Source organism: Aquarana catesbeiana, linkage group LG13 (assembly GCF_042186555.1).
Source record: "Aquarana catesbeiana isolate 2022-GZ linkage group LG13, ASM4218655v1, whole genome shotgun sequence".
Classification (NCBI taxonomy): Eukaryota; Metazoa; Chordata; class Amphibia; order Anura; family Ranidae; genus Aquarana; species Aquarana catesbeiana.
Genome location: NC_133336.1, coordinates 54621507 through 54638913, shown reverse-complemented (window position 1 = coordinate 54638913; position 17407 = coordinate 54621507). Strand labels below are relative to the sequence as shown.

Genomic DNA, 17407 nt, shown 5'->3' with positions numbered 1-17407 from the left:
AGCCGAGTACCCCTATATGGCAGTTACCCAGTCTGGATTGCAACCCTTTAGGTACGCCATTGGCTGACACTTATTTCCTGGTTCATCATAAATCCGCATTATTACTTCTCCAATGAGCATGCAGCATATGTAGCAGAGTGCTCATTGAAAATAATAGAAGTGTGTTTTTAAGAATGGCAGGCCAAAATGACCAATTCTTTGAGATAGGATGCCTTGAGTTTCCCTTTCAGCATATAAAAGCCCGTCCTATTTTTTGGGGGGTAAGTTCGCAAGTTTCAGAACTGAGGCTTCACACAAGCAATAGCTTTCCAAAATTAGTTAATGAGCTGACAGGTGAAAATCAATGAGCGGCCCTCTGTGAGTAAGTGAAGGGTCTATAATTCAGAATGTATTCCTCACCTAATGCTGTATAATGGAGTTTTCACCTCTCCTGATCCCTGTTTTCTCATCTTCCTCCAGAGAAGAATGGATAAAAGCCATCCAGGCAGTAGCCGACAGCCTTAAGAAACAAGAAGAAGAAATGATGGATTTTAGGTCTGGCTCACCGAGCGATAACTCCGGTGCAGAAGAAATGGAAGTTTCTCTTTCAAAACCAAAACACAAAGTAGTAAGTTGGTTTGAATGAGCTTCATTACGTGTTGCCTAACCTTTGTATCTCCTGTCCTTGATGTTTATGGTTTAAATGTTGGTAGATATACCTGTAATAAGTGGTGTAGTGATGTTTAAATTGCCATGAGAGAAATATATGGAATGCCATTGCTGGCCTTCTGGAAATGTATAGTTTCTGACTATCTTTTCAGTACAGATTGACATACTCAGAACAAGCATGTGACAAATGATGAAGAAAAGCTGGAATTTCTTGCCTCCTAAGCTGCCCAAACAGATTCCTCCCCCCACCCATTTGGATAGCCGAATTTCCCACTACTGGAGCACTGGCGGCTGACAGAATTCAGTGGGTGCTGTCAGACTGTCCAATCACTGTTTGACCAGGAATTATCCACTCTGACATCCTTCCATCCGAAAACAGAAGGAGCAGACAGTAGGGTACCCATGGGGCCACCCATGCTTGAATTTCGTCCGCTTCATCAGAAACTGGCAAAAATTGGATTGATGTGGCCAGCTTTATACTTGTTCCCAGTTAGTGAAATATTGAAGCCAATCAGCATAATAGCTGGGGAACTAGTATCTTAAGAAGGCGTTTGGCAGCGGCAGGCTAGATGCTTCTCTGATGACAGATATACTTACACTTTAAGTGAATCTATACTCCAGTTGTAATTAAAAGCTATAGTAACGGCCTTGTTATGAATGGGAAACCTGCTGCTACAAGTTCTCTTTATTGCTGCATATAAAACTAAAATATTGCATTGATTTTCTTGCTATTAATGATATTTACAGTTATAATTACTAGTGGTATGGTATGTTGATCTAGGCCGGAGGGTCAGCAACCTTGTAGTTTGCGCTCTACCAGTAGATCACGGACAGGTGACTGGTAGATCTCGGTCTGGGCTTGCTGACCTGCCATTTCAGAGCATCAAACAGAGTGCAATACAGAGGGACTACTTGTAAAGTTAGTAGGGAGCAAGAGCCGCATAAGCCGATGTCTCCTCTGTAGTGCCGGTTCCTGTCCCATGCAGAGTGATACCAATTGCATTCCACCTCTTATCCTGGTTAGTGGTCCTCAGAATGGTACCGGCAGCACGAAAGAAGAGATCTTCAGGTCACTGTGAAGCAATACACTGCGCATAATAGTATAGGGCTGCTTTCACACTGATGTGCTGCGGTTTACCCATTTCCCGGGTGCAGTGCAGTGTACCTGCAGCTTTCCTGCAGGTTTGCTGCGCTTATCCATAGACTTCTGTTATATCCTGCTGTTTTACCACCCCCTAACTTTAGTGTGAACGAGCCCTAAGGGTGCCGCTGCTGAATGCAACTAAGGGCTCATTCACTAGTTCAGTAGGCACTGCTGCTCCTCTGAAAAGTGATCCGCATGTGTGTGCTGACTGGTCGTAAGGAGGCGATATGTTGCTTCTTCACCACTTGATTTAAACCCATGGATTCTGTGCCATGCATGCAATTGCTGCACGGTAGTGCAGCAATTAGAGGTTTAATTCAGGTGTGAGGAGGCGACACTGTACCTGGTGATCTTGGACATCTCCTGTGTTGTTCAGGTAGATCTCCACCTCTTTAAAGCAGTGTTCCAGTCGTTTTTATGTTTGTTAAAAGTCATCAGCTACAAAGAGTGTAGCTGCTGACTTTTGATAAAGACTCGCCTGTCCCACGGTCCAGAGATGCGGCTGCCCGAAGCCTCGCTCCTCTCCTTGGCGCTGGCATTGCAAGTGTGGGCACCCGGCTGTGACAGCTTACGTCTTTCGAGTCCCGCTGCGCCTTCTCATTGGCCGGGCAATCTTCTGGGACTTGTGACGTGTATCAGAAGATTGTGGGGGGGGGGAGGGAGAGGAGGAGTGGCCTAGGTGATGGGAGCAGAAGTGGAAGCAGCTGGGTACCTGTCAACACTAGGTACCTGCTTCCCCCCCCCACCAAAAAAAAGACAAGCCAAATGTGGCATGTAATGGGGTGCTTAAAGCAGAATTTTCACTTTTGGGTGGAACTCCGCTTTAAGGTTGCCAAGCCCTGATCTAGGAAATTAGTCTGACCAATTGATTTAATTTTCCCTGAGAGGCAAAATTCATCTTTTTTAAAAAAAAAAAAGTTTTTTCTTTGCCGTTGGCTGAAGCTGCTAAGAATTTGAACCTGGTGGACTTGTGTCATGTTCATCCTAAATGCAATAAACGTTTACAGCATTCATGACCAATAGTCTTTAAAAGAGATTTAAACCCAAACACTAATTTCATATAAGCTTTAATGTATTCATCATTTTTTTTTTAATTTGCTCATTTTAATACTTGTAAATATGCAACCTCATACCAGAATACCTGGTGATCCTGATGTGAAGGTCCTTTTTCAGGGACTTCCTGTTATGGGGGACAACTTGCTCCTCCTGCATTGTCATCCTGCCACGTGGTCCCCTGGTGGAGACTGCTGCAAGACAGAATAGTCTTTCAAAATAGTGGCTGTCTGTACAAAGACACCGACTCCCTGCTGCATAAATGTGTATGAGATGAGTAAAAGATGGCTTCAGCTCCGGTTCTCCACCTGTAGAGAACTCCTCCGATACATTTTGCCCTTTTCAGGCTTCTACACTTAAGCCCTGAAAAGGGTTAAAGGCATCTGAGGAGTTCTCTACAGAGAACTGGAGCTGAAGCCATCTTTTACGCATTCACATACTCATTCTCATTTATGCAGCAGGGAGTCGGTGTCTGTGTACAGACAGCCACCATTGTGTTGAAGTCTACATGGTGCACAGTTGTCACTATCAGGAAGCTGGACCTGAGCAATGATGTACAGCCAATGCTGGAGCGAGTTCATTTAGATAGGAAGTGGCTGAAAGAGGTTGGAGGAGGTCAGAAGAAAGGAAATAAAAAATGAAAACCATATTATAAGAAAATAAAAGTAGCGATTGTTTGACGCACAGTGCTTTAGCAAATTAAGTGCTGTACAATTGGGATTTAGATCTAGTTCTAATAAGTCAGGTCTGCTATAATATAATACTCAGACATTAAGGACGTAGACTAGGTGAGTGACGTAATCTGTCAATCTGAATTGTCCAGAAGTTCTTCGGCCCCAGTTTTGGAGTTATGGTGACTTGGGTCCAGAACACTCTGGGACCAGCTCTGAGGAGGACTTCTTCTAGCCAGCCTCCCTAATGCCTAGATATGGTGTTTAACCAGAACCAAACTTTACACTTAGCTTTGTTTTAGTGATTTAGTACTCCCCCACCCAACTCCACCATTTACCAACTTTCCTGTAAGATTCTTCAGCTAACTTGTAAAATACCTGGAGAGTCTTTAGGATGCGTTTTTTTTTTTTTTTTTCCACTTTGTTCACCGGTTGTTTGAACTGTTTAATCCTTGGTGGTGACTGAGATTGCAGGCGAACGGACATAAAAGTGTGAACCCAAGGGAGCTCATCAAGTTTTATTTTGTTTTTGATATCTGCAGACTATGAATGAATTTGAATATCTAAAGCTGTTGGGGAAAGGTACCTTTGGAAAAGTTATTTTAGTCAAAGAAAAAGCAACGGGAAGATATTACGCTATGAAAATTTTAAAAAAAGAAGTAATTGTTGCAAAGGTGAGTTGTGTGGGTAATGTTACACTTTTAAATTCGAATTTAGTATAAACAAAATTGTTTTATACATTGAATGTATTTTTATTTTAGGATGAAGTAGCGCACACACTGACTGAAAACCGCGTCTTACAGAACTCTAGGCACCCTTTCTTAACGGTAAGTTATTCAATTAGAATTAAAAGCAAAACGTGTTTTTTTTTTTTCCTTCCATTATGGATAGAGTAAGAGAGGGTTTATTTATTTTTTGATGTCTGTTTCCCAATAGGCGGTGATTTCCCTTCACTTCCTGTCCCATAGCCAAAGCCAAAAGTGAGAGCAAATCCCTGGTCGTCAATGGGGTCATCAGAACTAGTGTCCCTATTGGAAAATGTCACCTCTATTCCTGTTCTGGTACCAACCCAAAATGTGGGATTTTTTTCACTTTCATTCTCGGTGAGAACATTCACTAGGATAAATGGAGAGGGTGAATCTTCCAAACTGGCACACAGCAGTAAAAAACTTTTATGAGTGTTCCAACCCTCTCTCTATTCTATCCAAAATTTAAAACAACTTTTTTTTTTTTTTTTTTTTTAATATAATCCCTCTCTGCTGTCCAAAACTTAAAAAAATTGCCTTCAGATATACATTAGAGGAAAAGATTTCTGTAAGAACTCCTAAAACCTTTTTTTATTTTTTAAAACTGAGCTTTACATATGAGTACTAAATGTTAACTTTATTTTCCTACTACAACCACCAGTCAGATTAAATCTCTCATTTTCCAAATTTGCACCAAACTGCGGGGAATACAGACCCAGTAATGTATGACACATTGGCCCGCGTTCATGGTTTTTTTTATCCTTTAAAAAAGAAATACTAAGCAAAGTCTATACACAGCTAACATACCTTTTCTTGTTTTCTTTTCTTCTTGCTAGGCATTAAAGTATTCCTTTCAGACTCACGATCGTTTATGTTTTGTTATGGAATATGCAAATGGTGGAGAGGTAAGTACTGAGATTTTATTTGGGAAATGATTTTTTAGGATCATATTCAGAAGAATTTTTTGTGTCCTAAGGGTATACAAGGCAAAGTGCTATACATCTGCCAAAACCCAAGAGCAGAAAGCACACCTACTAATCAAGGTGGGATTTCGATCACCTTAACCACTTGCCGACCACCGCTGTCGTTATATGTCGGCACTTTGAAGAGGAATATCGTTGTTATGGCAGCAGCTAACTACCATAACCCCGGTTTCCTCGTCAGCAGTTGGTCGGCTTTCAGATAAAAGTGGTCTCTGCGGCAGATTCACAACCCCCCCCCCCCCACCACCACGCTCCAGTGCCCTCCACTGCTTACCGGAAGGTAGCGGCGGAGTCGATCGGATCCTTCTCCCTGTGTGGTATGGAGATGAGTGAGGGGAAGATGGCCCCGACCTGTCTCCATACCATTGCAGGGCGGAGGTGATGTCAAAACGTCACTTCTGCCCATTGCTCTTTTTTTTTTTTTTTTTTTATTTCAAACAATTTATTATTTTTTTTATTGCATTTTAGTGTAAATATGAGATCTGAGGTCTTTTTGACCGCAGATCTCATATTTAAGAGGTCCTGTCATGCTTTTATTTTCTATTACAAGGAATGTTTACATAAAAGTGATACAAAAAAAAAATAAAAAGTAAAATAAGAAAAATATAAATCAATTTTTAACGCGCCCCGTCCTGCCAAACTCACGTGCAAAAGCGAATGCATACGTGAGTAGCGCTCGCATATGAAAACGGTGTTCAAACCACAAAGGTGAGGTATCACCACGATCGTAATGCCCTGTACACACGGTCGGACTTTGTTCGGACATTCCGACAACAAAATCCTAGGATTTTTTCCGACGGATGTTGGCTCAAACTTGTCTTGCATACACACGGTCACACAAAGTTGTCGGAAAATCCGATCGTTCTGAGCGCGGTGACGTAAAACACGTACGTCGGGACTATAAACGGGGCAGTGGCCAATAGCTTTCATCTCTTTATTTATTCTGAGCATGCGTGGCACTTTGTCCGTCGGATTTGTGTACACACGATCGGAATTTCCGACAATGGATTTTGTTGTCGGAAAATTTTATATCCTGCTCTCAAACTTTGTGTGTCGGAAAATCCGATGGAAAATGTGTGATGGAGCCCACACACGGTCGGAATTTCCGACAACAAGGTCCTATCACACATGTCTACGGGGCATTAGAGCGAGAGCAATAATTCTAGCCCTAGACCTGCTCTGTAACTCAAAATCTGCAACCTGTAGATTTTTTTTTAAACATCGCCTATGGAGGTTTTTAAGGGTAAAAGTTTGTCGCCATTCCACAAGCGGGTGCAATTTTGAAGCGTCACATGTTGGGTATTAATTTACTCGGCGTAACATCATCTTTCACAATATAAAAACAAATTGGGCTAACTTTACTGCTTTATTTTTTAATTAAAAAAAGTGATTTTTTTTCCAAAAAAAAGTGCACTTATAAGGCCGCTGCGCAAATACAGTGTGACAGAAAGTATTGCAACGACCGCCATTTTATTCTCTAGGGCATTAGAAAAAAATATATATAATGTTTGGGGGTTCTAAGTAATTCTCTGGCAAAAAAAACTGTTTTAAACCAGTAAACACCAAATCTCAAAACAAGGCTCTGTCCTTAAGTGGTTAAAGGGGTTGTAAAGTCAGAAGGATTTTTATCTTCATGCATTCTATTGGGGTTGCTCTGTGCAAAATCATTGCACAGGGCAGGTAAGTATAAGCATGTTTGTTTTTATTTTTAAAAACTCCCTTTTAATGTTCATGTATTTCAGTTGTGTTTTTTCAATTCCTTTGGCTAGAATTCAACTTAATTATCTTTTAATTTAAAATGTTATTTTAATTGAAAAAAATTAATTGGCTTTTCCATATTTAACCACTTGATCGCTGGAAGATATACCCCCCTTCATGACCAGGCCATTTTTTGCAAATGCAGACTGTCGGCGGTAATCCATTGGCCGGCACCCGCTGATTGACATATGATGTGTTAAATCACAGCACGGCCAGGCCGCCAGTGGCTCGCACGCGTGCCCCCCTACCAGGAAGTAGGTAGGTGATCTGCCACAGCAAAGCCGCCTTGCTGACGTATATCTGTTGTACGGTCAGCAAGCAGTTAAGCTGGTAAATTTTGCTATATATAGGCATGCTATTTTAGTATAACTTGATAATCAGGAATCTGGAATCAGGTGTAGGCAGTTTTACAGCTTTCCCAAACTTAAAAAGTAAACTTTGATCTGTTCACTCTCGACAGAAACTAGATTGGTAATAATGGCTATTTACCATTTTGAGAGTTTCACGATTTTACATTTGTTTGGAAGTGTCGAAGTTCAAGCTAGCCATACAATACATTCATACAAATATTCATACGAATGTTTGTACGAAAAATTCTCAGTACCTTCGATGACCTGATGAATATCGTTCGAAAGTACTTCAAAATGTAATTTGGTTTTTACCACTTCAGCTCCGGAAGGATTTACCCCCTTCCTGACCAGGCCATTTTTTGCGATATGGCACTGCGTTGCTTTAACTGACAATTGCGCAGTCGTGCAACGCTGTACCCAAATAAAATTGATGTCTTTTTTTCCCCCACAAATAGAGCTTTCTTTTGGTGGTATTTGATTACCTCTGGTAGTTTTTTTATTTTTTGCGCTATAAACAAAAAAAAGACAGACATATAAAAAAAAACAAACAAAAAAAAAACAAAACAATATTTTTTACTTTCAGCTATAAAATAAAACACATCCAATAACAAGATGTAAAAAATCGAATTTCTTCATCTGTTTAAGCCAATTTGTATTCTGCTACATATTTTTGGTAAAAAAAATCCCAATAAGCGTATATTGATTGGTTTGGGCAAAAGTTATAGTGTCTACAAACTATGTGATAGATTTATGGACTTTTAATTTTTTTATTGTTTTTACTAGTAATGGCAATCAGCGATTTTTTTGCGGGACTGCGACATTGCGGCGGACAAATCTGACACTTTGCCCTGGTTCACATTGGTACGATTTGACATGTCAAATCGGCAGCAATTGCTGGCAATGGCACCGTCCCAATCTGTGCAGCGCTGCATTTGTGGCGCCACACCGATTTCAAAAAGTAGTTTCTGTACTACTTTTTGCGATTTCGAGCTGCAATTTACATTGACATCTGTGCAGAAACTTGCACAGATGTCTCTGAAATTGCGGCCGAAATCGAAACCAACATGCAGGAGTGAAATCGTGTGAGTTCAGCTGAACTCACACGGCTTCATTCCCGCAGCTCAGTGTGAACCTGGGCTAAGTGACACTTTTTGGGGACCAATGACACCAGTACAGTGTTCAGTGCTAAAAAAAAATGCACGGTCGCTGTATAAATGACACTGGCGGGGAAGGGATTAACGTCAGGGGCGATCAAAGGGTTAAATTTGCTCCTAGGGAATGCTTTCTAACTGTGTTGGAGATGACTGATTTGGAGAAAGAAAGACATCTGTGTTCCTGATTAGCAGGAACACAACCTCTCTCTGTTCCTCTGACAGAACGACAGTCTACCTTGTTTACATAGGCAGACCGCCGTTCTGCCTCTCTAGCGGACCGTTGCAGGTGGCCGCTGTACCCGCTGATTGGCTCCCGCTGTGTCCAACCACTCCAGCGGTGCACGCACCCCAGATCCGAGAAAAGAAATCACGTACAGGTACGTGATTTGGCACTTAAGGGCCGCCCTGCCACAGTATATGTACGTGGGGCGGTCCTTAAGTGATTAACATTCAGTTTTGCAATGGATCTATTTTCCTGAAAGAAAATCACATACACTGGTAAAAATTTGTTTGAGACAAAGTTTTCCACCTGCTTCTTCGCATTTTCTCATCACTGTTATGGTGCAGTTGAAAATGAATGTCGATTTGATCACGCTAGTGACCTTAGAAAATAGAACAAGTGTTCTTAAAGCGGGGGTCCACCTATCTATCTTTTTTTTTTTTTTTTTTTTGAGTTCATTCACAAACTTTTCTTCTCAGCATTACATACTCACATATTGTGTGTAATATGTCCGCCTGTGTCAGATTTCGTCGGAAAGAATAACTTATATTATTCATCTTCATTGTGGGCATTTGAAGCCCACAAGCATTTATTTCCTGGATGTGGTGAATGCTGTGCTCCCAGCATTCACTGCTCATTCCCGCACATGCTCAGTGGCATCCTGGGAAGCCTGAGACTAGCTCCCAGGAGTCTGGGAGAGGCTAGAAACACGCCTACTCCCACGGGAGGAGAACCAGGAAGTGCAAAGAAGAATAGAAAAATAAAAGGTAATTACGGCGATTTAAATTTTTTTAAATGGCATGTCAGCATCTAGGCAAGGAAGAAAATACATACAGATATTGTTCAAAATTTGGGTGGAACCCCGCTTTAAAATGAAAAATTTAGAACAAAATTCTATTTGTGTATGGCCAGCTTAAATGAGCCGGCTCTTTAACCAGAGCCATTACAGGACCCCTCTAAGCACTAAACTAGAAATAATTGTCTTTCTAAAATAATACAAAATCAACAATATCATCTAGTAATAGTTTAACCACTTGCCGACCACCTAACTGGAAAAATACATCATTACTTTGCCGCTTAATTCCGGGGTTACAGCTGCAGCTAAATGCCATAACCCCGGTATTAATTTTTCCCTCCGCCGCCGGTCTTTTTGATAAATGGTTTGAGTGGTGGATTCGCTGCTTGCTGAATCACTTTTAGAAGTGGCAGGAGGGGCGACCCCCTTCCCACAGCTTTCCGGGCTTACCTCAGTAGCTCTGTGATCCGGTGCTGGCAGTGGCTGGGCACAGAGATGAGCGAAGGAAAGCTGGCCTCCACTAATCTCTATGGCCTAGGAGGACCGGAGCAACAGCATGACGCCACTTCCAGTTTTGGCCCCATGTAAACAAGGTCTTTTTCTTTTTCTTTTTTTTTTTTTTTTTTAGCAAAAGATGGAAAAAAAATGCCTTTCTGATCTTTTGCTTTTAAAGGTAGAGGAGAGATTTGGGGTCTTATAGACTCCAGATCTCTCCATAAAGAGGACGTGTCATGTTGTATATTTATCGCAAGGGATGTTTTTACATTTCTTGCGACCGCAATAAAAGAAGGGGTTAAAGAATTTTTCTTTTTAAAGGGACAACGTAAAAATAAGATTAAAAAATGCATAGTGGTGAACGCATAGGTAGGTCACGCCAGTGACCTACACACCACTCCCCACACATGTGAGGTAACCAAGCAGGGCTGAATTGTCAGATTGGAACCAGAGGTTTTTTCCATGCAGTCGCTGCATTCCAATAGACCTGAATGGCACCCTGTGCAGGCATAGACAGCCATTGGCATGGGTATACACATAGCCACATACTCCTGTATGAATGAGGCTTAAGATGTTCTATATACGAAAGTGGTGTAGGGCACACTGATAATAAAAATACATTCAATGTCCGCTTTGTGTGATTTTCTTCATTAGAAGTGAATATTCAATGTAAAACTGAAATGTACCTATGTTGTGACTCCGAATAATCATGGGAGATACAAATTGGATAAAAAAAAAATGTAGTATATTAACATATGTGTGTAAAATTGAGACCAATGTCCCAGTGTTGCAAATCTCAAAAACTATCGTCCTCAAAATACAGAGATAAATGTGCCATAGACCCAGTGTCTATATTGTGAAACCGTGAAATATAGTCCAAATTATGTGGCTCAAAGCATATATTATTTCTCCCAACTGCAGTTTTAAATATTTGTACCACTGTGTTCCACCTCTATTTGAAGTGCCTGCTCACCTTCCACATTGACCCATATTCTCATACAGGTCACCAACGCTTATGGTAGATCCCAGATTGTATGATGTTGCACTTTTGTCTTCCTCCTGTCACTGGTCCCTTTTAATTGACTTCATTCAATCACTGAGACAGCATCCTCAAACAAATCCGAGAGGGCTACCCATGGTGGAATATATCAAGAAGGATTAGTATTTATTTAGCAAAAGCCACTCGCATTAAAAAACATTTTGTAAACTGCTTGTAAAAAATGTGTTCCAGCAAAGAGCTCTGGCCGAGCCAAGAAGTGACCTCACCCAGCTCCGCCCGATGTGTTGCGTCACAGATCCACTTGAGTTTTACTAGGCCTAAAATGAGTTTTTGTTTCCCTATCGGAGATTTCTTATCACTGTATCCTCCTCTATCCAAAGCTGGAAAAAAAGTGTTGGCTTAAACTAGGCTTAAAAAATGTAATTATGAATTTAAATGTGAGTACTAATAAGCACTCAATGATAAATATAGACCAAAGGAAAAAAACTAGCAGCTTTTTACCAAAAGACACAATCCCGAGCCACCGCCTGTGACTCAAAGCCTAGGCAGCCTGGATCACATGATCTTTATGCTACCAGGAGCATTGTAGGTGTTTCACATCGTTGGAAACTGCAGGGTTTCTATTTTCAACAGATTCAGTCAGATACTCTGGAAGTGAACTCTCAGGGAGATGAAGATCAGTAAGGCACACAAGCCCTTTAGCATTAATAAGCAGGCAGCAGAACCTACATATGTAGTGAGCAAATATGGCTGGCCCATATACATATATAATTACAAACTATACATAGAAACCAGAATTTTAAACCCCTAACGTCGGGTGAGGGGAATATTTAATATCCAGCAGATCTCGTTCACACATATATATAAAAAAATGATTAACAATCTGGCACTTGAGCTTAAACTGCAGAAAAAAAAATCTATTCGTATAAATTTGTTAGGTGGCTATGTATGTAATACACAGTATGTTTGTCTTGTTTAAAGTAGTTTTTAGTTTAGAACAGAAAGTTTTTAATTTATTATTTTTAATTTTTTTCTAATGATTGTTTGCTTTTATGTAGGTTTGGAATGAATGGATTACTAATGATGTAATTTTCTTTTCAGTTATTCTTTCATCTATCAAGAGAACGTATATTTTCCGAAGATCGAGCCCGGTTTTATGGAGCAGAAATTGTCTCTGCGTTAGATTATCTTCACTCGGAAAAAAATGTAGTTTACAGAGATTTAAAGGTAACCCGATGTCTTGTTGGCTTTGTTTTAGTCACGTTCTGTGTTATGTCAGACCCTTTTCCATCGTAGATCTGTCAGATACAGCAATGTTCAGAATCTGATTAGGCACCTTGCTGGCTTTGTTGGCTAGAGGCTAGAGGCTAATGGACTTGAGTACCAGAAGGAAGAGCTTAGCACAAATTGCCAGGGGCACCATTGGATCCTATAGGACACATAATGTGTTACACACAATGTCGTACCATATGTGCTGCTTATGTAGGCACTCATTTAATGTTTTATAAGGACCTGGCATCAGATACAATTTTCATTGTGCATGTGTACAAATTTCACATGCACATGCTAGGAGTCTGGAAAAGTGTGGTCTAGTTTACACTTGGGGTTGGCGGACAATAAAAAAATAGGCAGTTGATCCTCAGTTTTAATGCCTCGCACCTCCACCCTTAAAGTGGTTCTAAAGGCTCAAGATTTTTTTACCCTAAAGTAAAACTATAGGCAACCCCCCCCCCCCCATTTTAGAATAGAGTAAGGGAGGATTATAACTCCTCTTGGTTTATTTTTCTTTATTGTACATCACGGGACACAGAGCACGATGGTAATTACTATGTGGGTTATAGGCCACCTTCAGGTGATGGAAACTGGCGCACCCTAAACAGGAAGTTGCCTCCCTTTATAACCCCTCCTATACTGGGAACACCTCCGTTTTTTTTTTTTTGCTACTGTCTAAGGTGTTGGTCACGAGTGAAGATGTGCTCTGAAGAGCTCCAGACTGGAGGGATCTTTGCTGGATTTAAACAGCCTCCATAGACCGGATCCATCCAAAGTGCCACTGAGGCCAAGGTGGATGGTACTCGGGCCTCATATAGGAAGCACAAGGTTTTGCGTGTAATGCCTCCCCTTGCAGGGCTGGACCCTGGGACCCAGGGCTTTTTGGTCATGTCATATTACCAAAAGCTTTTCCTGGCTGAGTGATAATACAGGTCCAAGGGAGTGGAACCGCTATAAAAGGCACCCGGTCCTTGAAGGTTTGCTAATGCAGCCCGCCCTGATGGGTGAAGTTTGGATCTGTCTGTTACCTTATCCTCGCTGCAGGATACTGCTGTAAGGGAAGAAGCCTAGGAACTGTAAAAAGTCCACCTGTGGTTTTCTTCCATGAGTAAAATGTTGTATGCCTTAAAGTCTCCACTAGAGGGAGTAAAATGCACATACCTTAAAGCGGAGTTCCACCCAAAAGCCGAACTTCAGCTCATCTGATTTCCCCCCCCCCCCTTCCAGTGCCACAATTGGCACCTTTTAGGGGGGAGGGGGGTGCAGATACCTGTCTACTACAGGTATTTGCACCCACTTCCTGGAATAGACTCCTGCGGGAGTCATACCCCTTCCCGCACCCCCCAACCCCCCCCCCCCCCCCCCGCTGTCTCCTGGAAAACACACAGGTCCCAGGAGATAGTGGGGACCACTTAGAACGAGCAGCGTGTCTCGCACATGCGCAGTAGGGAACCGGGAAGTAAAGCCGCAATGCTTCACTTACTGATTCCCTCACAGAGAATGGCGGCGGCAGCAGCCAAGAGCCGAGCGATTGATCGGCTTCGGCTGCCGACATCGCTGGACTCCAGGACAGGTAAGTGACCATTTATTAAAAGTCAGCAGCTGCAGTATTTGTAGCTGCTTGCTTTTAATATTTTTTTTCTAGGTGGACTCCCTCTTTAATACGTTGCTTCCCAGTCAGCTCAGTGTCCAGCTAAAACAGCACATGTGTGGTCTCAGCAGCCAGGGGGGTGAAACTAAGGGGCTTGGAGATACAACAGAGGGGTAAGATTCCTTGTACTCCCCCCCCCCCCCCCCCCCCCAGGCATGATGGCTTCCCTGTGTCATACAGTGGTTACATTTATCTACAGTCTCTGCATGCCTGAACGGCAGCTGAAAAAAGCTTTATTTTTTTCCCAGCCTTTGTCTCTCCTTTCCTCTCCTCCTCTCCTCTCCTTTTGTCTCCTTGTCTATAGTGCAGAGCCTCCCCTCCTAAGGGTCTGCACTGGCAGACCCGAATGCCATCCGCACGCGCGCAGACGGCTGTAAATTCGAAACGGGGGGGCGGGTTAGTGTCGAGGGGGCGTGGCTTAAGCGCGGCGCCGTGTGCGGGATGTAGCGTCCACGTGGAGCACACGGCACAGGCGCTGGGGACATGAGCAGAGCTCGCATCTGAGACTTTTTAACAGACGCTTCTCACAACAGAAGATCTCTTCAGATGCGACTGAAGAGATGGAAGGGAGTGAACTTCCTGTACTGGTCTGACACACAGGACACAGGAGCGCTGGGGCACGTAAGGGATGCATGCAGGCATTTTCAGTACAGGAAATACATTTTTACTCAGCACTAAGCTGAATTTTATAGCGGCATTGTATTGCTCCGCAAGTAGTGCATTTACTTAGTGCCTCTGCTTTTGTGCTTAGCACTATGACTTCCAAAAAAGACACCAAGAAGGTACCAAAAATTCCACCCCCAGGCACTGGGAACTCCAGTCGTGCCTCCACATTGTTATCCTCTCCTGAAATACCAGATATGGCAAGCCAGGATGAGTCATTGGAACCAATTGGTGGTGCAGCTGCTTCTCACATTTCTGCCCCTGTATACGTGACTGAAGATGCATTTTCCTCCGCCCTGCAGGGCCTAGAAGGAAGATTAGCGGCTTTAATCGCATCCCCCATTCCAAAAGGATAGGAAGCGTGTTAGATCCCCCTCCCCCACTTCAGACCCTTTACCAAGGGAACATTGGGTACAGAATGTGTTACCCTCAGGAGATCAGGAGGGAAAACAAACAGATTACTCCTCTGCGGAGGAAACAATGGTAGATGAACCCTTTTCAGCCTTGCAATCTGAGAAATTGCTGGTACAATCTCTTACGGAGATGGTTCGTTCCACTTTCATGCTACCCCTAACGGAGTCTGCTGAAAATTTTTGGTTTCTTCCTTGGGTTCCTTAAAACCTTCACAGCCTTTGCATGCATTTCCTGTCCATGCATTACTAAAAAAGCTGTTTTATGCTGAATGGGATCACCCGATAAGCATTTTTCTCCCGCCAAAGAGATTCACAGTTCTCTATCCCATGGAGGAGAAATTCACCAAAAAAATGGAATTTACCAGCAGTTGACGCTGCGATTTCCAGTGTGAATAAAAGTCTAACTTGTCCAGTAGACAATGCACAAATGCTTAAGGATCCAGCAGATAAAAGGTTGGAATTCCTGTTGAAATCCTCTTTTTCCTAGGCAGGGGCTGTTACTCAGCCTGCAGTCGCTGCAATAGGCATCTGTCAGTCACTAAAGGACCAGTTTAGACAAGCCCTTAAAGCGGGAGTCCGGTGACCAATCTTTTTTTTTTTTTTCTAGGTCATTGAGACACTTTGCTAACCCCAAAATAATACTCACAGTTTGGGTGTAATATTTCCGCCTCTGTCTGTTTTCTATTGAGGAATAACTTAAAAAAATGTGATGCTGGCTGTTTCCATCTTGCTTGTGGGCATGTGAAGCCCACAAGCATTGATTTCCTGGATGCGGTAAATGCTGTTCATTCACAGCTTGTTCACACGCATGATCATTGTTTCCGCACTGAATCTTGGGAAGCCTGACGCTAAGCTCCCAGGAGACAATGCAGTGCCGGGGAAATAAACACGCCTACTGCCATGGGAGGAGAGACAGGAAGTGCCACAATAAAGTACAAAATAAAGGTAATTACAGCGATAAAATTTTTTTTCGTGCCGCATTTGAACATCTATGCAATTAACTGAAGGGGGTAAGATTAAGTTAAAAATTTGAGTGGAACCCCGCTTTAAGGAGGTCCCTGCACAACAAGCCTGGAATTTGGCCAAACTACCAAAAGCATTATGTTTTGCCATAGATGCATTCACCAGGCATCCCGCCTTGCACTTGTGCTAGTACACATGCGTAGGATCCTGTGGTTAAAAAATTGGTCAGCCGAAGCACCTTGCAAAAGGCTCCTGACTGGTTTCCCTTTTTATAGGGATAAAACTGCTATTTGGGGAGGATTTGGACAAATACATCCAAATGATTTCTAGTGGGAAAAGTACTCTTTTGCCAGTCAAAAGAAAGTATAAAGGTCCTTCATTTAAGCGGACTCTTTCCCTTGCACCAGGGGCATCCGCCTCTAGGCAGTGGCGACGGCCTCTGCCGTCAGACTCTAGAGGAAAACCTCAGAGTCAGGGCCAGGCACAGGAAACCTGCAAAGCAGAATTCTAAAGCCTCATAATGAAGGGGCGCCCCCCCCCTCGCCAGAGTGGGGGAAAGACTTCTGCAATACTCAGAAGTCTGGTGGGAGGAAATTCAGGACAGATGGGTCATCTCCACAGTGTCTCTAGGATACAAACTAGAATTTCGGGAGTTTCCACCTACGGCCACATCACCCTGAAAGCGCCCGATCTCTTCTGATCTCGGAGGCTAAGCAGGGTTGGGCCTGGTTAGTACCTGGATGGGAGACCACCTGGGAATACCAGGTGCTGTAACCGTCTCGTTTTCTGAGGTCAAACGTTCCCAAAGATCCAGGGAAAAGGCAAATCCCCACAGAAGAGCAAGGTTTGGGGTTTTATTCAAACCTCTTTACGGTACCAAAACCGAATGGAGATATCGGACCCATTCTAGATCTAAAAAATCTAAATCAGTTCCTGAAGATCCGCTCCTTTTGCATGGAGTAAATCAGGTCAGTGGTTTCTATCCTACAAGGAAGAAATCTTCTGGCGTCTATCGACATCAGGGATGCATATCTGCATATTTCCCACTCACCAAGGGTTTCTGCGGTTCAAGATAGAACAGCAGCATTTTCCGTTTGTAGCCTTGCCCTTCGGACTAGCTACAGCACCCCGGGTGTTTGCAAAAGTTCTTGCCCCACCTCTAGCCAGCTTAATGGCACAGGGCATAGAAGTCTAGCTAGACAATCTATTGCGACTAGAACAGTCGGTGGCTTGTTTGGAGCAAAGTGTGCGCATTACAACCAAATGGGTTGAATTCTAAAATTAGAGAAGTCTTCTTTAAAACCGCTAGAAAGGCTGGAGTACTTGGGTCTGATCATAGACACAGCCCAGAAAAAGGTGTTCTTGCCTCAGGCAAAGATCAACGCCATAAGAGCTGGTGCAGATGGTCAGGTCGCCTTTGCATGAGG

The 17407-nt window shown here is 42.8% G+C and overlaps 1 protein-coding gene and 1 pseudogene across 3 annotated transcripts in view; both read left to right on the top strand.

The window, feature by feature from the left end:
- Positions 1-17407, top strand: part of AKT1 (AKT serine/threonine kinase 1) — a 224665-nt gene that overhangs the window by 145156 nt on the left and 62102 nt on the right. For all 3 annotated transcript variants that reach the window (XM_073609535.1, XM_073609534.1, XM_073609532.1), the window contains 5 exons: positions 460-607; positions 4059-4190; positions 4278-4343; positions 5099-5167; positions 12120-12245. In XM_073609535.1, the coding sequence (XP_073465636.1) occupies positions 460-607; positions 4059-4190; positions 4278-4343; positions 5099-5167; positions 12120-12245 (541 nt within the window). The remainder of the gene's footprint in view (positions 1-459; positions 608-4058; positions 4191-4277; positions 4344-5098; positions 5168-12119; positions 12246-17407) is intronic.
- LOC141120598 (5S ribosomal RNA) lies at positions 16639-16757 on the top strand (annotated as a pseudogene).